Consider the following 23,680-nt stretch of genomic DNA (forward strand, 5'->3'; position numbering starts at 1 on the left):
CATTTTAGCATGTTAAGATAGTTACATACTATGAACCAAAATAGCAGACGTAAGTAAATGTGTTTGCATTAAGGAACTCCAGGAACAAAAATAGCAGACACTGTGCTTGCATTAAGGGACTCCACAAACCAAAATAGCAGACGTTGTGCTTGCATTAAGGGACTCCACAAACCAAAATAGCAGAGGTTGTGCTTGCATTAAGGGCTCCATAAATCAAAACAGCAGACCTTGTGCTTGCATTAATGGACTAAACAAACAAAAATAGCAGACATTGTGCTTGCATAAAGGGACTCCTGACTAACCAAAAAAAGCATTAAGGGACTCCACTAACCAAAATAGCAACCGTTTTGCTTCCATTAAGGGACTCCAAAAACCAAAATAGCAAACATTGTGCTTACATTAAGGGACTAAAACAAACCAAAATAGCAAAGGTTGTGCTTGCATTAAGGGACTCCACAAACCAAAATAGCAAAGGTTGTGCTTGCATTAAGGGACTCCACAAACCAAAATAGCAAAGGTTGTGCTTGCATTAATGGACTCCACAAACCAAAACAGCAAAGGTTGTGCTTGCATTTAAGGGACTCCACAAACCAAAATAGCAAAGGTTGTGCTTGTTTTATTTTAGCATGTTAAGATAGTTACATACTATGAACCAAAATAGCAGACGTAAGTTAATGTGCTTGCATTAAGGGACTCAAGGAACAAAAATAAGCAGATGTTGTGCTTGCATTAAAGGGACTCCCCAAACCAAAATAGCAAAGAATGTGCTTGCATTAAAGGACTCCAAAAATATTAAAAAGACAACATTGTGTTACCCATAAAAAAACAACAAAAATACGAAATTTTTGTGCTTGATTAAGAACTTCAACAAAATAGCAGCGTTGATGACTTGATTTAAAGGTTTGAAAACACAAAAAAATAGAAACATTGTGTTACAAAAGGACTAAAAACTAAATAGAAAGGTTTTATTCAGGCATTTGGGTCCATACAACCAGAATTGTCTTACATAAGGAACAAAAAAAAAGAATTGTGCATCATCTTAAGACTGCCATCAACCCAATATAAGCAAAGGCATTTTCATTAATTTGGATCCACTGATCCAGAAATTAGCAAATTTTCTGACTAATTGCTCCCAAGCAAACAGCAATTCTTCAAATAGGAACAAAAAAAAACAAAGGACTTGCATAATCTCCCAAACCCATACAAATCCATTTCAAGACTCACAAACAATATTTCAAAGTACTTTTGGGTATCGCTAACCAGTTTTGCTGCATAAGGCGGACTCCACTAACCAAAATAGCAGATGTTGTGCTTGCATTAATGGACTAAACAAACCAAAATAGCAGATTTTATGCTTGCATTAAAGGACTCCACAAACCAAAATAGCAGACATTGTGCTTGCATATAGGGAGTCCAAAAATCAAAAAGCAAAATGCTGTGCTTCCATTAAGGGACTCCACAAACCAAAATAGCAAACATTGTGCTTGCATTAATGGACTCCACAAACAAAATTAGCAAACTCTGTGCTTGCATTGTGCTGAGCATAAATTTCTTTATTATTATTTGCACAGTTTTCTGTCTTAAGTGTTCCAGATGAGCTCTGTAAAAATTTCATATCTATTATGTTTTTATGTTTTTAAGCTTTTGAACCTCTGTGGAGCTCCCTTCAGCAGACGAAATTGGGTAGAAAAAAAATCTAAATTTTTTTTCACCACCATGATTAAATATGACAAAAGATAAGTATATAATAATATTGATTATACAATGCTTTAAATGTAGGGTATGTATTTTTTTTTTAAAACTTAATTTTGTTTTTTTTTTGTTCGTTTTTTTTTTTTTTTTTTTGAGGGGGGAGGAGTCGTAGACGTCCCTCTTTCCACATTTAATATTTTCATGCAGTTACATTATAATCACATTCCTACATGTAAGTATTACACTTGTATCAGTTTTTATTCACACATCAAAGCTAGAATTCTTTTAAAGCCAGGACATTTAATCTTACTTCAAACCCAGTAAAGATTTCCTTCTCCTCCTTTCTTTGCCGATTACAACCAAATATTTGTTCAACAAAATAAAACGAAAAGTTTCGCAACAACCCTGAATCAAAATTTAACATATGAAAAATAAATAATAAAATTGTTTAAATTAAGACCCTTATTAATAGTATAAATACAAGGAAAGTTGGCATAACTAGACACAGAAATGATTTTTGAAACTCGCTGAAAATAATAAGGAAATTGAATTGTTATGCAACAATTTGCACTTTCTTGTTTTGCAAAGCAAATGAAGAATAAAATTTGATATCAATATAAAATTTTAATATACATTTTTGTTCATTTACTACGACTTTTCATTGTACACATATGAGCCGCGTCATGACAAAACCAACATAATGGGTTTGCGACCAGCATGGATCCAGACCAGCCTGCGCATCCGCGCAGTCTGATCAGGATCCATGCTGTTCCCTTACAAACTCTATAACAAGTAGAGAAACTGATAGCGAACAGCATGGATCCTGATCAGACTGCGCGGATCCATGCTGGTCGCAAACGCAATACGTTGGTTTTGTTGTGACGCGGCTCATATGAGGTTTGAGATAACTTGCACAAATCAAAGTCTTTAGGCAACTTTGAAAGCGCTTCATCCAAGCAACAAACCTGGTTAGTCTGGTTGAAATCAAACTTGCGGTTTTTAAGAAAGTTCACAATATTAACCATCTATAAAACAGATGAACACACACACAGACAGGTGCGCATATGCTGTGGTGGCATAAAAAATAAAATGTAAGCAAGCAAACACAAATAAATATCTCAATTCAGCTATCACATGCAGGCTGTTCCAGCCCTGCATGCTGGTTGCATTGGCTTATTATAATTAGGCAGTTACGAGTCTTATACAACCAGCTTCAAACTAGGAAAAAATGTATGCTATCAGTGATACTTTCCAGTGATTTAAAACATGCTGTTATATCACCACCACCATCCCTGTATTGTTTCAAAAGAGTGTTAGAATTTGTCATACCATAGTGATGATGACATCATTTGATGTTTCAGTTGTACCATAGAAATTGAACCATGCCTTTAACACATTAAAAACGTTTTTACTTTCATCTACCATTCATAACTCAAGCTACATGTAATAAAAATTTATGGCAACATTTTAATTTATTGCTCGTATTGGAAATTTGGTATACCTGTATTTGTATATAATGAAATACGTCAATTAATTTCAGTATTCTGTCATTTTCAAGATGGAATTTACTCAACCAGTCTAATACAAGAGAAAAATTATATACAAGTCGCATACCATAGGAAAGTTATGTTACAAGTCATAATTGTCAGAAGGGAGTTATCTCACAAGTCCTACATCTGAGAAAAGTTACCTAACAAGTCATATACCAGAAGGAAATTACGTATCAAGTCAAACACCAGAGGGAAGTTACATTAAAAGTCATTTACTAAAGAGAAGTTACCCAATATGTCATATACCAAAGGGAAGTTACCTCGGAAGTCATATATCAAAGGAAAGTTACCTAACAAGTTATATAACAAAGGGAAGTTACCTATTAAGTCAATACAAGAGGGAAATTTTCTAACAAGTGATTTTCAAAAGGGAAGACTCCTCACCAGCGATATACCAGAGGAAAGTTTGGGAAGTTAATACAGAAAAGTTACACAACAAGTTATATCAGATGGAATTTATCTTAACAAGTAATATACCATAGGTAAATAACCTTACAAGTCATATATATCCTAGAAAGATTAGGAAGGCTACCATTCAAGTCATTGTGTAGGTGCAAAACAAATGATTTTCTACAGGAATGTTAATACAATTATCAGAGGGTAGCTATTTAACAAGTCATATACCAGAGGTAAAGTAACTACAAAGTCAATTACCATGGCATAGGGAAGTTTCCATATATGGCATATATCACAGAAAATAAAGGGAAGTTATTTCACAAGCTGTATATCATAGGGAAGTTACCTAACAAGTGGTATACCAAAGGTAGGGTACCTAACAATGAAAAAAACACAGGGAAGTTAGGGAAGTTACCTTAAAGAAGGCATATACCACAGCCAAGTTATCTACAAAACAAATAATATACCAGCACGAAATTACCTAAAATGAATTCCTAGATTCTGTATCAGTACTGACTGATTTAACTTGAAATGACAGCTAACTTCTGAAACAGATAATTAAGTGTGATTGGCATTACATCTGAATTTTTATCAAATTATCACATTTATTATGTTGCCAAAAAGACTCCCACACCTACAATGCAACCATACATTACCTTAACATATTTTAGTATGACTTACATCTAACGCAAAACTTCCTCATTTGAAATCTGAAGACCCATCACTACATCCATGAATCTGTTGTTCCAAAACAATTACAAGATTGCTGATTTTTTGTAGTATTTTAACCAAAAGATCATGTATTACATTACAACTACATGTATTACAAACACACATCAATGATTAGTCAAATTCCCCTCATCTTAACAAAAATCAACCAGAAACTAGAAGAGGTTTTTGTAACAAAAATATTTTTCTCCCATAACTACACATGTAGTTATGGTTACTGATCACTCCTGTGAAGTTTGGTTGAAATCCCACCAGCAGCTTGTGAAAACCTGTGAACGCTGGACAAGATTTTCCTATTTATAGCTCTGGCGGCCATTTTGTAGAGCAAAGCAAAACGTGCTAAAGATTTGCACAACTAGGAATGGTACTGATCACTCCTGTGAAGTTTCATTGAAATCCTGCCAGCTGTTTGTCCTGTGAAAGCCTGACAAGCTGAATGCAGATGACAGATGGATAGAATGGTGATATAGCAGACATCAAACCAATAACCTAAAAAATAATGGTATGACCCCAGGACCCTATATTTCTCCTAGAATCATAGAGGACATGTAGGACCTAAGTTACATCAGCCTTAATTCCAGCATGAACCCAAAGTACCTAAAATTACACTAACAACTTGAAAAACTTGCAAAGGTCAGTCAAACAAGTGTTTGTCACACAAGAGTTTTTAATATATATTTATCTATTGGAACAAAATCACACGAACAACATTTTGTTATTTTAGTATGAATTAAGAAAACAAACAAAAATTAATCAATTAATTAATAATTTCTGTATTTAGTTATGCCAAGGTACACAACCCATGTCTGCTTGATTCTGGTCACTGTGAAATCACATGACTGTGATATTAATAAATAATAATGAAACATACACAAAATTAGTACACACAAGCACATTTGTGATACTTTAAGTCAATGTACTAATTTCCCAAAAAAGTACATACTCGCAGTCAACTCGCAGTAACCATTCTTGAAAACTGAAAAAATTCTGTGCTCACAAAGTTCAATTAGAAAAAATTCTGTGCTCACAAAGTTCAATTAGAAAAAATTCTGTGCTCACAAAGTTCAATTAGAAAAAATTCTTTGCTCACAAAGTTCAATTATTTCATTGGCTGACCAGAAACAGGCAGTATCTAATCTACAATCTAATAAACAATAACCATGCAGAGCTCTTGATAAGCTTTTAATTCAAAAAGTATCTTTATGAATAAATCAAGTATAGAATTATTCAAAGTATTCCAATAGGTAAACTTTATGAAACCGTATGTTAATAGATAAGTTATTCTAAATTAGTCATATAAACCTATTTATGTTTTTTATTTTCTTTGTTTTTTAACTGAAATATCTTATTTTTTGGTGCTTTTTTGTTTTCAATTTTTTTTTTTTATAATTCAAATTTAACTCATACTGTGTCACTTATCAAGAGCTCTAAGGGAATGAAAAAAGTGAGGGTAAAACTGTGAACCAGACACACCTTTGTGAAACATGGACAGACACCAGTCTATCATTCATCAGAAATAATCTCCTCTGCTTAACATGGTGGGAACCAGTCACATCCTGTTAAAAATATTCATGAATATTTGCTAACTGTTTGATATTTAAGGGAGTAAGGGTGTAATGGTATTTGATTGAATGCTTTATCATACTGGGCTAACTCCGGAATTAAGTATATATTATTTTTTTTCCAAACTAATCCGCGGTACAAACAAACTTTTACAGTTACAGCTTCGAAAATTGACTTATCTATTAAGAACGGTAGTGCTCCATGAAGCTTTAGTTGTAACATTTGTTTGCACCTGGGAATTAGCTTTGAAAAACCAACATTTGCCATGTTCCGGATAACATCTATCATAGGGCCATGCATGGTTAGGCTCTCCAATTATGACATGTTTTAGCCAATATGGTACAGTAGCTACAACATTCCAGATCACCAAGCATCAGGAAGTAATTGTTAACAAACACTGTGCCTTCAACCTATCTAAAACAAAAAACCTTTGGTAGCATTAGAAAAGAAACACAGGTGAATATTTTTCAAACTAATTTTGAACAGTGACTGTCCTAGTGAACTTGAATATTAATCTGTTATTCTACGGTTTTAACATTTCAGCCGACTAAAATAAGCAAAACTTTTAATTGAATTTCAAAAAGATGTGTTTTTTCTTCCTTGTGGGTGAATTAAAGTAAAAATTAAAAAAAAAATGGCTGCAATTTTGAGTCAAGTACAGCAATGGAAGAGCTAAAAATGAATTCAGTGTACTTGAAATAGGTAAGTAAGCACAACTACCTCTTTGTAGTAAAACAATGCCGATGAACATTTTCCAAAAATAAAAGCAGTCTATTTTGTGTCTGTTGAAAAAAAGTTTTAATAAACAGTTCTTTCTGTCTTCATTTCTGGAGATGGCCATTGTGACACATATTAAATAAATCACTTTGTGTTGCAGTCCATGCTGTGCCATGAAGGCAGTGTTGTGTTACACCCTTGAAATACAATTTTATTTGCTCACAAACTCATTATGTGTCATGAGGGTGAGTGTTCCATTAGCCCCTTGAAATAAGCTCACAAACTCCTTACGTGTCATGAGGGTGAGTGTTCCATTAGCCCCTAGAAATAAGCTCACAAACTCATAACGTGGCATGAGGGTGAGTGTTCCATTAGCCCCTTGAAATAAGCTCACAAACTCATTACGTGTCATGAGGGTGAGTGTTCCATTAGCCCCTTGAAATAAGCTCACGAACTCATTATGTGCCATGAGGGTGAATGTTCCATTACACCCTTGAAATATTTTATTTTGCTCACAAACCTAGAAATATCTCCATGGGCAACTGATTAAATTTGCAGACATTATATCTGTTGCGCCTACAATGCATGTGTTCAAAGACTGTAATGAGTATTTGAAGAAGTTACACAGTTTCCCTTTTCTGTCTGTAAGCATACATGAGAAATATTTATATATCATCAAATAACAGAAAAGTAATTACCCTAAATTCTATATAATAGATTTGCCCTATATTTGACTTAGAACAGTCCATTTGTAGGGCAAGGGATTTCAGAATGAAGACACTAAAATTTACGAGCAGTCAGTTTGTCTGAATGCTACCTGTTTAATCATTTAAAGACGTTTCCCGGAGTTTTCATATAGACAATATTAAAACTGTTCAATAGAATTTGGCATGTGATAACAGAAACATTTTAAACGAAAAAAAAAAAATTAGGGTCACCAACCTCATTTTCAAGTTATCTGCCCTTGAATTGGACTTTTTCGTTTAATTCAAAGGCAGAGAATTTACAATGAAGCAAAACAATACATTTTTTTCTTCTTATTTTCATGAAGCTTACATTTGTCTCAGTCAATAAGCAAAATTTCAAGAACAAAGTTAAAGAGCATAGTATTTTTCCACTTCTTCTCTTAACCTGTGCATTTTTTCTTAAAAATTGGCCTACTTTTTATAAATTTAAAGTACCTTTATTTTCATTGAAAAAAATTAACAGAAACAATATAAGGAATTGCATGTAATTATGTATTGTATTCAACAATAAAAAGAAAAACATTATCTGGAAGTAAAAAACAAGAATTCATTTACAATGAGTATGTATAAGTTATCTGCCCTTTAAATGACCTAAAATAAGTAGAACATTCTGATTCAGGGGCAGATAAGTCAAAAACGAGAAAGGTGACCCCAATTTTTTTTTGCTTTAAATGTTTCTGTTATCATATTCTGACAACATGCCAACTTTAAAAAGAAATTCTATAGAACAGTTTTAATTTTGCCTATAATTTTGTCTATATGAAAACTCCTGAAAACATCGTTAAAGACTGCCTTCGCTCTATCCTGTATCTTCGCTCTGGTGTTAGGTTCTGTAATAAATGCACTTATTAACACAAAGTAATGAAAGTCAAAATACATAAAATATCCCTTAGACAAAGATAATGTTTATATATACCTGGGATATTTGTTCCATATCATCTTGACGTATAAGGTAAATATTTTTTTCAACTGGGTGCATTCGTGCAGAAAGCTTGTTCACTATCTGTTGGCCGTGATAGTACTGCTCACTCTGACGCTTCCGCTCATTCAGCTGGTGCGCCACATTCTCTATCCAGGTCACGGCTTCCTGTAATGGTTCCCGGTCATGATGATCTCTCGGACTGTATTTCAACAAATCCTAAAATAGTTTCAAATTTCAATATATAATTTTGGTATTTTCCCTAAGCCATCTTTTAGAGTCGCATAATGCTTTATAAATCCATATTTTTTTTAATTTGTTGTGTTATAAAAGTAACCTTAATTTAAACAAAGTGGTATTTTGACTTTCATACAAAATACTAATTTACTATAATAATACCAATTAACAAAAGAGCTGAAGAAGAAAACGATATGCATGGAAATTGTGTCAATTTCGGAAACTGAAACAATATGTCAAAAAATAAAAAAGTTTTTAAGAAATAAAAATGAAAGCTCTTCTGAGGCCTTTAGTTAGTAAAGGAATGATTGTAATGTAATATCCTTGGCAGGATTCGTACCCACAGTGGTAGTCCGGAGTGTCATAAAAACAGTTTATTTTACAACAAGTATCCTAACACATTATCATCTCAATTTCTTATGAAGACTATTAAAATACCAAAGATGCTCTTCAAGACTTAATGTGCACCTCGTAGATAAAGTTTAATAACATACCTTTATAATCATGATTAACTGTGGTAGAGTTTAGTAACATTCCTTCATAATCATAATAAACTGTGGTAGAGTTTAGTAACATACCTTTATAATCATGATAAACTGTGGTAGAGTTTAGTAACATACCTTTATAATCATGATAAACTGTGGTAGAGTTTAGTAACATACCTTTATAATCATGATAAACTGTGGTAGAGTTTAGTAACATACCTTTATAATCATGATAAACTGTGGTAGAGTTTAGTAACATACCTTTATAATCATGATAAACTGTGGTAGAGTTTAGTAACATACCTTTCTAATCATGATAAACTGTGATAAAGTTTAGTAACATATCTTTACAATCATGATAAACTGTGGTGGAGTTTAGTAACATACCTTTCTAATCATGATAAACTGTGGTGGAGTTTAGTAACATACCTTTATAATCATGAGAAACTATGGTAGAGTTTAGTAACATACCTTTATAATTATAATAAACTGTGGTAGAGTTTTGTAACATACCTTTATAATCATAATAAAATGTGGTAGAGTTTAGTAACATACCTTTATAATTAGATAAACTGTGGTAGAGTTGAGTAACATACCTTTATAATCACGATAAACTGTGGTAGAGTTTAGTAACATACCTTTATAATCATGATAAACTGTGGTAGAGTTTTAGTAACATACCTTTATAATTATAATAAACTGTGGTAGAGTTTTGTAACATACCTTTATAATCATAATAAAATGTGGTAGAGTTTAGTAACATACCTTTATAATTAGATAAACTGTGGTAGAGTTGAGTAACATACCTTTATAATCACGATAAACTGTGGTAGAGTTTAGTAACATACCTTTATAATCATTATAAACTGTGGTAGAGTTTAGTAACATTCCTTTATAATCATAATAAACTGTGGTAGAGTTTAGTAACATACCTTTATAATCATGATAAACTGTGGTAGAGTTTAGTAACATACCTTTATAATCATGATAAACTGTGGTAGAGTTTAGTAACATACCTTTATAATTAGATAAACTGTGGTAGAGTTGAGTAACATACCTTTATAATCACGATAAACTGTGGTAGAGCTTAGTAACATACCTTTATAATCATGATAAACTGTGGTAAAGTTAAGTAACATACCTTTATAATCATGATAAACTATGGTAGAGTTTAGTAACATACCTTTATAATCATGATAAACTGTGGTAAAGGTAAGTAACATACCTTTATACATGTTATAATCATGATAAACTGTGGTAAAGTTAAGTAACATACCTTTATAATCATGATAAACTGTGGTAGAGTTTAGTAACATACCTTTATAATCATGATAAACTGTGGTAAAGTTAAGTAACATACCTTTATACATGTTATAATCACGATAAACTGTGGTAGAGTTTAGTAACATACCTTTATAATCATGATAAACTGTGGTGGAGTTTAGTTACATACCTTTATAATCATGATAAACTGTGGAAATCTCTGTACAGGTTTAAGCATCAGTCCTGGTAGAGATAACCTGTCAGCACTCTCCATCTGTTTCTTCTGCATAATATAAAACATAATTATAACCATTTAATGCTTTCTTTCTTGTTAAAAATCATTTCCGATTTTTTTTTTCAGGAGTTTTCATATAGACATTCAAGCAAAAATAAAATTTCTAAAAACTTTGCATGTTGTTAGAATATGATGACAGAAACATTTTAAGCGAAAAAAAGTTGGGTGTTGAGTTATATGCCCTTGAATTAGAATTATTTTACTTACATGTATATGAGGTCATTTCAAGGGCAGATAACTTATACATACCTCTACATAATCTTATTTTTACTTCTTGATTATGTTTTTCTTTTAATTGTTGATCCCAATGTGTAACTAGAACTCCGCTCATCTAAACTATGTAGCACATTTAAAGTAGCACACAAGGGATCTAATCCAGCATAGCAAAAACTAAGCTACTCTATAAAAACCTCTATTCTATCTAGTTAATCATGTAAACATTTAAAAACATTAGCAATATTAATTAAACCTTAGAATATAAATATTCTGTCATTCAATATTATATCATTGACATAATTAACCAATAGTTCACCAGTAAGTTATTCAAATTATATCCAGATAAAATTATTGAAATGATACATCAACTAGAACTCCGCGAGTCGGATGTGTCGCCTTGTGAACAATGTAGTTTAGGGGAAATGGCCAGGACAAAAATGAAATATGAAAAATAACAAAGGGCAATAACTAAAAAATTAATAAGTGCAGAGCAGCAGTTTCTGTACACTGCACTTCTTATCAATAAGATCTATCATTCTATGATGTTTCAAGTCCATAGCTTTCATACTTGAGGAAAAATGACCAGGACAAAATAAAGTAAGAAAAGCAACAAAGGGCAATAACTCAAAAATAAGAAATGCTGAGTATCATTTCTTATGCACTGCACTTCTTTTTAATGAGATCTATCATCCTATGAAGTTTCAAGTCCATAACTTTTATACTTTCAGAGAAATGGCCTGGACAAAAATTAAGTATGAAAATAAACAAAGGGCAATAACTCAAAAAATAAGAAATGCAGAGTACCAGTTCTTGTGCACTGCACTTCTTCTTAATGAGACCTATCATCCTATGAAGTTTCAAGTCCATGGCTTTTATACATTAGGAGAAATGGCCCGGACAAAAATAAAGTATGAAAATTAACAAAGGGCAATAACTCAACAAGGGTGCCATAGTCACAAAATACGCCCGTTTACGAAAAAGCTTTAGATGGAGATGGGGGCATTATGGATAAGTGTTATCTAGCAAGCAAGTTTTTATTCTTGGCACTGTGTTGTTAAATGAACCTTAAAACAAATCAATAGGGAAGATATGCACAGAATGTGTGACCTTGACCTTGGTCGCAGGGACCTGAATTTTATGCACGGCACTCAGCCTCACAATGATGAACATTTGTGCCAAATTATATTGAAATCCCTCTATGCATGTAGAAGTTTTGCTCCAGACAAGTGTTTTTCTATGAGCTCTAACTGTGACCTTCACCTTTGACCTAGAGACTTGGTTTATGTGCAGGGCACTACGTCTCATGGTGGTGAACAATTCTATAAAAGTAACATTAAAATTCCTCCATGCATGTAGAAAATATGCTCCGGACAACATCTGGATATTTAATCATCTCCAGTGACCTTGACCTTGCAAATATTAATTTAAATTAAATGTGTAACACCTGTAGTCATGATAGTTACCATTTGTGCTACAATCCATCAATAAATGATGACTAAATGGTCCCTATAACCATCTTCAAATTTTTATCTGAACTTTGACCTCTATGTGTAACCTTGACTTTGGTCGCAGGGATCTGAATTTTGCATGCGACACTCAGCCTCACAATGGTGAACATTTGTGCCAAGTTATATTGAAAACCCCCTATGAATGTAGAAGTTTTGCTCCGGACAAGCGTTTTTCAATGAGCTCTAAGTGTGACCTTGACCTTTGACCTGGAGACCTGGATCATGCATGGAGCAATACATATCATGGTGGTGAACATTTCCATAAAGTATTATAAAAATTCTTCCATACATGTAGGAGATATGCTCCAGACAAAATCTGGATATTTCACCATCTTTAGTGACCTTGACCTTGCATATATTGACCTAAAGTACATGTGTCACAGCCGTAGTCATTATAATGACAATTTGTGTTACAATCCCTCAATAAATGATGATTAAATCGTCCCTATACACATCTTCATATTTTTATCTTTTTTTTAAACGGGCGTATAAAAAGTACATGTAATTTAATAACTAAAAAATTCTGATTTAAGATTTTATTCTAGGGAAATACATTTCATTACAATTCTTAATCTTTGAATGAGCTGAACTGATATTTACTTGAAAATTAAAATATAATTAAATTTCTATGAGAAAGTATTTACATTTGATAAGGTAATTACTGTATGATCTTTATGAACAAATACCAAGTCTACAGAAACACCATAGTTATCACAGTTAAGAATCTTGACCAATGAATGAAACATGTGTAAATAAATGTTACATTCTTTAGAACATACTCAAGTCCAAGAAAGAGGATTATTTCATGCCCTTTGATTAAATTCTATTTTTAGAATTGAAAGTGAAAATAGATCAAGGGAGTAATTGTGTAAGTCATTTATGAACAAAGTAATAACTTTGTTGTCTCCCTTTGATTAAATTCTATTTACAAAATCTGGATATTTCATCATCTTTAGTGACCTTGACCTTGTATATATTGACCTAAATTATATGTATCACAGCCATAGTCTTGATAATGACCATTTTGTGTTACAATCCCTCAATAAATGATGACTAAATGGTCCATATACACATCTTCATATTTTTATCTGAACTTTGACCTCTATGTGTGACCTTGACCTTGGTCGCAAGGACCTGAATCTTGCACGCGACACTCCGCCTCACAATGGTGAACATATGTGCCAAGTAATATTGAAATCCCTCTATACATGTGGAAGTTTTGCTCCGGACAAGCATTTTTCAATGAGCTCTAAGTGTGACCTTGACCTTTGACCTAGAGACCTGGTTCATGTGCGCGACACTGCTCCTCATAGTGGTGAACATTTCTATGAAGTTTCATTAAAATCCCTCCATACATGTAGGAGATATGCTCCGGACAAAATTGGACGCCGCCAGCCCGCCCGCCCGACCGCCGCCCGCCCGACCGACCGCCCCGCCAGGGGCGTTCCCATAATACGTCCCGTTTTTCAAACGGGCGTATATAAAAAGGAAGTGCAGAGTACTGGTTCTTGTGCACTGCATTTCTTCTTAATGAGATCTATCATTCTATGAAGTTTCAAGTCCATATTTTTTTTAGTTGAAGAGAAATGGCCCGGACAAAATTAAAGTATGAAAATTAACAAAGGGCAATTACTCAAAAAATAAGAACTGCAGAGTACCGGTCATTGTGCACTGCACTTCGGGTTATTGAAAGAAGCATGCATACCAAGTTTGAAGTCAATCAGACTTATAGTGACTGAGTTATGCTCCGGACAAGCTTTAGCGGACGCCGACGCCGACAACGACAACGACGCCGACGCCGCCGTCGCCGACACCGCCGACAAAAGTAACCCCTATATGTCACCTTTTCAAGGCGACACAATAACATGCAATTCAATAAATCATTTCTGTTACAATTTTTCAGTTTCAATTGGGACTTAAAGTTCTTTAAAAACAAGCATTTGATAGTATTGCGGGCAATACAGTAGTCCCCTACCGGTCCCTCAAAAAGTTCTTTAATTGTCATACACTCCTGTGTATTGCCATTTATAATGAATTTGAGGATGAAGTCTGTATTTGAAAATATCGATCACAAAACATAATAAAATAAGTTTGTCTATATCACAGTAATGTGTTAAGTTTCCATGCTTAGTAAGGAAATTATGTTTATACAACCTTGTCATATTATTACGATGTGGGATTTTAAAGTAAATCCTATAAGGAATGAAGAAGTTGGAGTGAAAATACCAGTTTCTCGAAAAAAATCTAAGTTCAAGGGGGACATAATTCTGGAAATAGTCTTGCTAGAGTATTTAACCTTCTCAAAAATGTCGAGTGATAATAAGAAACATATATATGAAGTTTGAAGTAGATACATTAGGAAATAAAGAAGTTATTTAAAAAAGACAACATTTTTTCCCCTAAAAAATCTAAGTTCAAGGGAGGTAATATTGATATTTTTTGTGCTAGAGTTATAAACCTTGTCACATATGAATGGTTGATGACCAGGAACTTATATTTAAAGTTTGAAGTAAACACCTTAAGAAATAAAGAACATATAGTGAAAAAGCTGAAAAATTTAAATCAGAAATCTTGAAATTCAGGCTATTTGTTGCCATAGCAACCAGAATTTTCAACATAGGAAGAAAAGAAAAAGATGTGCATAATCTCCAGACTGCCATCTACCCATATTTCAAGTTTCATAAAAATATTTTCAGTACTTTTTGAGTTATCACTGGATCCAGTTTATGTGTTAAATTTGCCATATTTTCAGACTATTTGTTGCCATAGCAACCAGAATTTTCAACATAGGAAGAAAAAAAAAAGAGGTGCATAATCTCCATACTGCCATCTATCCATATATCAAGTTTCATAAAAATATTTTCAGTACTTTTTGCGTTATCGCGGGATCCAGTTTTGTGGACGGACGGACTGACGGACTGACAGACGGACAGACAGACAGACAGACGGACAGACGGACGGAGGGTAAACCTAAAGTCCCCTCCGGTTAAACCGGTAGGGGACTAATAAGTCAAAATAGGTTTAAGGAAAATAGCACAGGTTCAGAGAAGAAGGAAAACAACACACAAAACGGTCCGATTCAGGGGCAGGTAACTCAAAAACAAGAACAGTGACCCCCAATTTTTTTTCTCTTAAAATGTTATTGTTATCATATTCTAACAACATGCTAAGTTTAATGAAATTCTGTCAGACAGTTTTAATTTTGCCTACTATATGTCTATATGAATATTAGTTCCAAAAAACATAAGTTACGACAGCGAATAGTATAAATAAAGGACAGCTTAGTTGATACTTAAACTCTTTTGCAATAAAGGACCTTTTAAAATAAAGGATAGATGGCTGTTGATAAACACAGTTTTTAATATTCAAAACAATTTACCAGATGAAAATTAGTTTTGACTCACTTTAAGCAATTCCTTAAAAGCTTGTTTGGAGTTTTCCATTTCCCGAATAATTTCGCTAGCAGCTTCATAGTTGTTCACGTACTCACTGTATATATCAATCACCATCCGCTGTGAGAACTGAATTCATCAGATAAAACAGCATTAATCCAAGCAAAACATATACAAATATTCTACCTTGTTACACATAATAAGAAAACATAAATAATGTACCGTCATAATATTCCTATAACATGAAAATCTTGTCATGAAGTTTTTCCTTTGTTTAGAATTCCAATTGTTTCTGAATTTCTGAAATATCTATGTATTTGTAATTGTGCTATCACTTCAGAGAAATTTTAATTCAGGTCTTTTCTTCTACTTAGGAAATACTATAACTAGACAAACAACTACTAACTAGATTAACAGCCTCATGTTGGTGTCCAACTGACAACTGCCGGTTCCATTAGTTCATACTCATTTGAGCCGTGTTACGACAAAACCAACATAATGGGTTTGCTACCAGCATGGATCCAGACCAGCCTGCGCATCTGCGCAGTCTGATCAGGATCCATGCTGTTTGCTATCAGTTTCTCTACTTGTTATACCGTTTGTAAGCGAAAAGCATGGATCCTGATCAGACTGCGTGGATGCGCAGGCTGGTCTGGATCCATGCTGGTCGCAAACGCATTACGTTGGTTTTGTCATGACAAGGCTCATTTATTTTATTTTGATAGTATTGGAAGCTATAAGTTTATAAAACACTTTCGAATCCATTCCTGGAAGCAACCAGTACTAAGCAATGGTTGTAAAGTTCCTTGCTCAAGGAAATAACGGGTTGCCCAAGAAGGGGTTTGAACCCACGCAACCAGTAATCCTTAGATTACTAGTCTGACGCGTTCCATTAGCATAGTGTTTAAATCATATAATTATTTTTTCTCTATGTTATTGTTAAATCAAAAGGCCAAACTGAAAATAAGAATACTTTCTTACTGTTTAAACTTTGTATGACACCTTCTATAAATAAAGATTTTATCATAATTGAATTCCACTGATAAATATTCATAACCATCATGTAGTTTTTGTAAACAGTGTAAACAAGAGAAATACAAGTCAACTGAAGTAAGACTTTAAAAGTTATTTTGGTATGAAAATGGTTTCAACATGATGATTATCTAGTTTCAAACTTGAGAGATTTTTTACCACATGAAATATGCTGCCTATTTTTTCATCAGTGTTCCAATTTTTCAGTTTCTCAGAGAATTCAATCTGAAACATTTTATGTATGGACGCTATCTCTTCCACCTTCTGGAATGTGACCTTCACCTCTGCTTTCTTAACATGTCCCAAAATGGGTTCCCTGTAATCCTAGAAAGACATCGAAAACATAAGTGAACTTTGTAATTCATCAAGCCTTCCTAGTTGGTGTCAAACCCCAGCCATATGGAAAAAATGATTACAGTATTATTCACTATTCAGTGACCGTTATTATTTTGATGAAAAAAGCTTCAAATTTTCAATTTGTTTTTTTAAATCTAGTGCATTAAAAAGAAATTTTTAAGGACTATTAAAGGTTAACATGCTGCATTGTAAAGCTTAAAGATGCCCCTTTAAGTGTATATCAATTTTTTTCCCCATTAAGCCAATTTTAACACATTTTGGTCATATCACAGCAGTCTGGAGTCCACCTAACGGACTTTCCTAGATGACTAAGCAGTAATCACCAGTAATTTCTCTGCAAGTGACTAACTTCTGATCCTACATGATTTCTGAATCAGCTGTGAAAGACATATGAGCCGCGTCACGACAAAACCAACATAATGGGTTTGCGACCAGCATGGATCCAGACCAGCCTGCGCATCCGCGCAGTCTGATCAGGATCCATGCTGTTCGCTATCAGTTTCTCTACTTGTTAAAGAGTATGTAAGCAAACAGCATGGATCCTGATCAGACTGCACGGATGCGCAGGCTGGTCTGGATCCATGCTGGTCGCAAACCCATTATGTTGGTTTTGTCATGGCGCGGCTCATATTACAATTAGACTCAATGTCCTACATCAGTTGCCCTAGAAAAATTTCACTTTGCCAGAGGACAGAACCAATTTGACCCCTGGATTACAAATATGATGCTCTACCTATTGAGTTAAGCTAGGAGACGTATGTATAGAAAAATAAAGTACTTACATTTGTCAGTCTTTCAAGAGATGCTATGTAATTTCTTTCACTGTCAATCAAACTTTGTAAGACTCCCCTTAATTTCACCTGAAATAATAACATGCACGTTTAACATGGTAAAGAAGTTTTTGTGTGTTTGATTGGGTTTTACGTCACACCGACACAGTATAGGTCATTTGGCGACTTTCCAGCTTTACTGGTGGAGAAAGACCTCTTGTGCCCTTCCGTGCATTATTTCAGGCACGAACGGGCACCTGAGTAAAACCACCGACGTTCCGTGAGCTAGCTGGATAGCTTCCTCACATGAAAGAATCCAAAGTCCCTGTCAGGATTCGAACCCATAGTGGTGAGGGGCAAGTAGTTTGAAGTCAACGACCTTAACCACTCGGCCACGGACGCCCCTGGTAAAGAAAATAATCTGTTATATGAAATGATAACATCATGTGTGATGCCATATTTCTATGATCCTATCAAATAAAGACATTAAATTAAGTTAAACATAAGGTAACATGGCGGAGTTGTTAACCCATCGGACTAGTAATCTAATGATCTTGAACCACTAAAGTTCAAACCCCATCAGGGGCAAGTCTTTGTTTCGTTGAGTAAGAAACATTACACTCACTGCTCAGTACTGGTTAGTTCCAAAAATGGATTCCAAAGTGTGTGTCTATAAACTTATAGCTATCTAAAGGATCAAACTCAAATAAATTCTTAAAAAAACATAGCTAAACATATCTTGATAAATGGTGTTCTTCATGAACCATTTTTATCATAGTAGATAAAGAGCCGTGACCTCTGTAGGGCATGAACCCAAGATCACTGGGTTGAGAGGCAGCCAACTTAATCATTAGTCACCTCCCAGTGTCATTGGTCCCCCACTGTGGTCACAGCCATGTTTCATAAAATGACATTGGTGATTTGAAGCTTATTTGTACGCTTATAAACTACTGTACTTATTTGAACCCACGTCTGCTTCCTGCAACTAATGAGTATTGGTTGATATTTGGTGATATAGGTACAATTAAGAAACACATGTAAAAGCCTTCTAGTCTTTTGATACCTGATTCTGGTCGATATTACCGGAACTAGCTGGTAAAGCTGGTGGGGCTCGATGTCGATTCAACCTCACTTTTTCTATGACAGGATGTCCTTCGTCACTTTCCTTCTTTGGATGTCCTGGTAACACTTTGTGAGCCAAATCTTTCAACTGTAAATTAAAGAAAAAGTTTAAGAAATGTGCTTTAAGTAAGCTTATTATGTTATAGCAAATTCTAAATCTCTCTTTAACTAGAACTATCGCTGAATGCGATTCATACCCCCACCAATGTCCTTTACAAAAGACGACTTGGAAAGGTGGTTAAGGGAATAACTTTAGTGGCACAAATACATATACATAAAAAGAAATTATCTCTGGTGAAAAAAAGAATAATTGTACTGGTAATAGTATAAAAATATACTGTTAAATCATGTTCGAAACAGTTACAAATAATCTTTCATTTTCCCAATGTATTATTAACTAAACATTTTCTAAGTCAATTTTTGACCTTCAAGTGTGGCCTTGACCTTAAGCCGGCACAAGGGTAAGATGAGTTCTGCACATTGCCCAGTGAGTTGGGGTGAACATTTGAATAAAGTTTGAAGAAAATCCTTCCATTAGTATAGAATTTATAGAGCGGACACAACATATTGTCTAATATTGATTATATGTAAATTTAGAGACTTAAAAAGGGGCATAACTTTGTTAAAATGCAATACAGAGTTATGAAACTTGACCAGCATATCTTAATTGTGACACTTCATATATATTTTAAGTTTCAAGCAAATACCTTTACTAGTTTCAGAAATATTCAAATACATGTTAAAATTTAAGAACATTTTCTAAGTCAATTTTTGACCTTCAAGTGTGACCTTGACCTTTAGCCGGCACAAAAGTAACATGGATTCTGCACATAACCTTGTTGAGGTGAACATTTGAGTAAAGTTTGAAGAAAATTCTTCCATTGGCATAGGATTTATAGAGCGGACACGACATATTGTCTAATATTTGATTGTATGTAAATTTGAAGTCTTAAAAAGGGGCATAACTTTATTAAAATGCAATACAGACTTATGAAACTTGACCAGCATATCTTAATTGTGACACTTCATATATATTTTAAGTTTCAAGCAAATACCTTTACTAGTTTCAGAAATATTCAAATACATATTAAAAATTAAGAATATTTTCTAAGTCAATTTTTTACCTTCAAGTGTGACCTTGACCTTAAGCCGGCAAAAGGGTGACATGGGTTCTGCACATCCCCTTGTTAAGGTGAACATTTGAGACAAGATTGAAGAAAATATTTCAATTAGTGTAGGACTTGCAGAGCGGACACGACATACTGTCTAATATTTGACTGTTTGATTTTTGACCTTCAATTGTGACCTTGACCTTCAGCTGACACATGGGCAACATGGGTTCTGCACATACCCTTGTTGAGGTGAACATTTGAGCCAAGTTTGAAGAAAATCTTTCAATTAGTGTAGGACTTACAGAGCGGACACGACATACTGTCTAATATTTGATTGTTTGACATTTGACCTTCAATTGTGACCCTGACCTAGGGCTGACACATGGGCATGGGTTCTGCACATCCCCTTGTTGAGGTAAACATTTGAGCCAAGTTTGAAGAAAATCTTTCAATTGGTATAGGATTTATAGAGCAGACACGAAAATGGAGACGGACGAACCGACTGACCAACCGACCAACTGACAGACGCAACAAAGCGAATCCCTTATAGACCCCCCCCCCCCATATTTTGTGGTGGGGGTATAAATATCTGTTTCTTAAATCCAGTGTTCAAGTGTGAGCATATAGTGAATAAGTTCCTTATATCAAAAGTTTTTATATACAACCAAGTGTCATTTAAATCAAACTAAATTGTTTACCATCGTCCTTCTTTTTGAAGAGTATTTTGATCAAAAAATAAAGTTTGTGATTGATATCTCCCTTATTATTCATTATAATTATAAACTGAAATAATTTGAAGGTTAAATATAACTATCTAAAATGAAGTGTCATTTCTTTGAAATATTCCTTTCCTACTTAATAAATAATTATGTAAGTTTGTTTTAGTAACAATATTTTGATAATGAATATCAGTCTTTTATTTCACAATTTATTGGTCATTAATTATGGCATGTTTTCTGTTGAAAACATTCACACCTTCCCTTCTGCAGTTTTGGAGATACTAACATGCACACAAAAACTAACCATTAAGAATGACACCAATGCCATTACCTGGGTGAGTACAACAGCTCTCCCTATTTTTCAAATAGTCAAGCTAAAAATGGAAATATCTGTTTAACATAATTATTGTCACCTTAATACAGTAATGGGTTAACTGCTATTATATTAAATAGGAGTTAACCTGTTTTTGCACTGAGGAGACGATAATTGAGCCGTGTCATGACAAAACCAACATAATGGGTTTGCAACCAGCATGGATCCAGACAAGCCTGCGCATCCGTGCAGTTTGATCAGGATCCATGCTGTTTGCTATCAGCTTCTCTACTTGTAATAGGGTTTGTAAGCATGGATCCTGATCAGACAGCGCGGATGCGCAGGCTGGTCTGGATCCATGCTGGTCGCAAGCATTACGTTGGTTTTGTCATGGCGCGGCTCAATTATGTGAACATATGTTATGGTTTAGCATTAATAACCTGGTGGTCTTTTTTTGGTTTAGGAGGAAGAGGCTTATCCGGGGAAAAGATTTCTGTGTCATCGTCCGAATTCGAGAAACTATCAAATGTAGAATCTGTAAAACAGCTGCTGCCGGAACCAGAGTCGTCACTATCCATGGTAAATGGGTTAAAGTGGCCCATCGCCTCGTTCTCAGCCTCAGGTATAGCTGGCAAATATAAAATACATACACACTGTAAAACTCACAAATCATATGGCATGAAGTTTTTTTGTAGTTTCCAATTTTGGAAGTGTCAGAGTCCATTATCAGGTTAGGTGATACCAAGATGGTCAGCCAACAGTTAGCCTGGTCTGAGACTAGGGTTGGATACCGATAACCGGTACTTAGACCGTACCGAAGACCGTTTCATAATTTACCGGTACATACCTAGGGTTGGATACCGACAACCAGTACTTAGAACGTACCGAAGACCGTTTCATAATTTACCGGTACATACCGTTTCAAAAAGTACCGGTATTTTTAACGGTATTTTCAAAATTAAAAGCAAAGAACATTTACAAAAAAAAACAAAGGAAAATGAATAAAATTAACGTTTATTTACATCAATAATATCACAAAAAGAATGCGAAATATGTCCGTAGTGCAAGTCAAGGGAGATCACTACCGAGTGCACGTGGTAGCAGCGATATTCGTATTTACAAAAACCATTATATTAACATGCTGCATAAATTCAAATACTTGATACAGCATTTGTTGATCACTTTTTGATGTATTACTCGGTTTTTATTCCCAAAATTTATTGTTACTTGCTATTAAACATTTCTGCAATATTCATTAAAATATTCGAATTTTATACATGTTGTTGCTGATGTCAACAATATTATGGTGGGGTCTCGATCAAAGAAGGAGGTGGTGTTTGCATTTATTGCCAATTGTTTTGCCTTGGGAAAGGTGAAAATACCAGTAATTTAATAAAACACCTGAGACTGAAACACAATTTACAACAACTGAAAACTTTTTTTTCTTATTTGACCCCTTAAACCCGGACTGTCAAGGAATATAGAATAATATTAAGCATTTCCAAAAAACTTGAATGAAATTTTTAAATTTCTTTATAAAAAAAATTTAAACAAAATCCCTATAGCAAAAATGAATACATAAAAAATAGGCCGCTCAAAATACCTTAAAGTATGGTTGGGTATGTAAAATTTACCGTTCGTTTCACGAGTTCGGTATCGTATGTATCGTTTCATTTTTAAAATTTATCCCCTATAACTGGAAACCCAAAAAAGTTTGGGTAGCGCTTTCGGATACTAGGGTGGCAAAGGCAAACCTTTAGTCAAGCTTTTCGGGGATAAAGGATGAAATGTTAAAAGATTTCTGGCTAAAATGAAATTTAAAATTATTTTCCTACATGAAAGGACTTTAAATATTTTTCACAAAACTAGAATGAAAACTGATTACTTATTTTAACATAATGATACTGAAATCTCTTAACCATTAATCTGTCCTAACAACAGTTGATATTTCAAAAATTTCAAAATTTAAATTTACACAAATAATGCATATTGTGCTCAAAACCATCAAATAAGTTCTTTTTGCAGGATATCAATAATTCTACGGAATTTTGAAATAACTAATAAGCAACAAACCTCCTTTGTGAGGATCATCAAAGTGATGATGTTGTGTAAAAGGGTTTCCCTCTTTATCTGAAAATAGAAACGTTATATTGATTAAAATGACAGAAACAGTTAAAGATCTCCGCTGAGGTCCACAAGCATAAAAACATAAAATTTGGAATTCTAACAAAGATCAACTGGGACACTTTAAACGGTTTTAATATGTAAAAGAATACACAAAAAAATAATATGCAATCAAATATCCAAATTTAAAAATGTTTAAACCCTTTCATTTTAGGGTCATTTTGCACAAAGCAAACATTATTCTAAAAACAATGGGTAAAGGGAAAAGATTTTTAAAAAAGTTTAACCACAAGTTACTGGATCAAAAAAGTTACAAATTTTATACCCAAATCTGTTATGTAAAATTACCTTGTCGAGTCCCCTTTAAAACTTCTCATTTAAGATCCAAAAACTGTTAAAAGTACCCGTTTATCTGATGTATTT

At 34.0% G+C, this 23,680-nt stretch overlaps 1 protein-coding gene across 1 annotated transcript in view; it reads right to left on the reverse strand.

Moving 5' to 3' along the window:
* LOC132740739 (rho guanine nucleotide exchange factor 10-like) overlaps positions 1 to 23,680 on the reverse strand; it is a 107,139-nt gene that overhangs the window by 71,352 nt on the left and 12,107 nt on the right. The window contains 10 exon segments of the mRNA XM_060728705.1: positions 3,022 to 3,078; positions 5,841 to 5,923; positions 8,310 to 8,531; positions 10,488 to 10,580; positions 15,721 to 15,837; positions 16,900 to 17,064; positions 17,880 to 17,957; positions 18,931 to 19,077; positions 21,574 to 21,761; positions 23,207 to 23,263. Of these exon segments, the coding sequence (XP_060584688.1) occupies positions 3,022 to 3,078; positions 5,841 to 5,923; positions 8,310 to 8,531; positions 10,488 to 10,580; positions 15,721 to 15,837; positions 16,900 to 17,064; positions 17,880 to 17,957; positions 18,931 to 19,077; positions 21,574 to 21,761; positions 23,207 to 23,263 (1,207 nt within the window).

This window comes from Ruditapes philippinarum, unplaced genomic scaffold (assembly GCF_026571515.1).
Source record: "Ruditapes philippinarum isolate M1 unplaced genomic scaffold, ASM2657151v2 ctg1721_1_1_1_1, whole genome shotgun sequence".
Taxonomy (NCBI): Eukaryota; Metazoa; Mollusca; class Bivalvia; order Venerida; family Veneridae; genus Ruditapes; species Ruditapes philippinarum.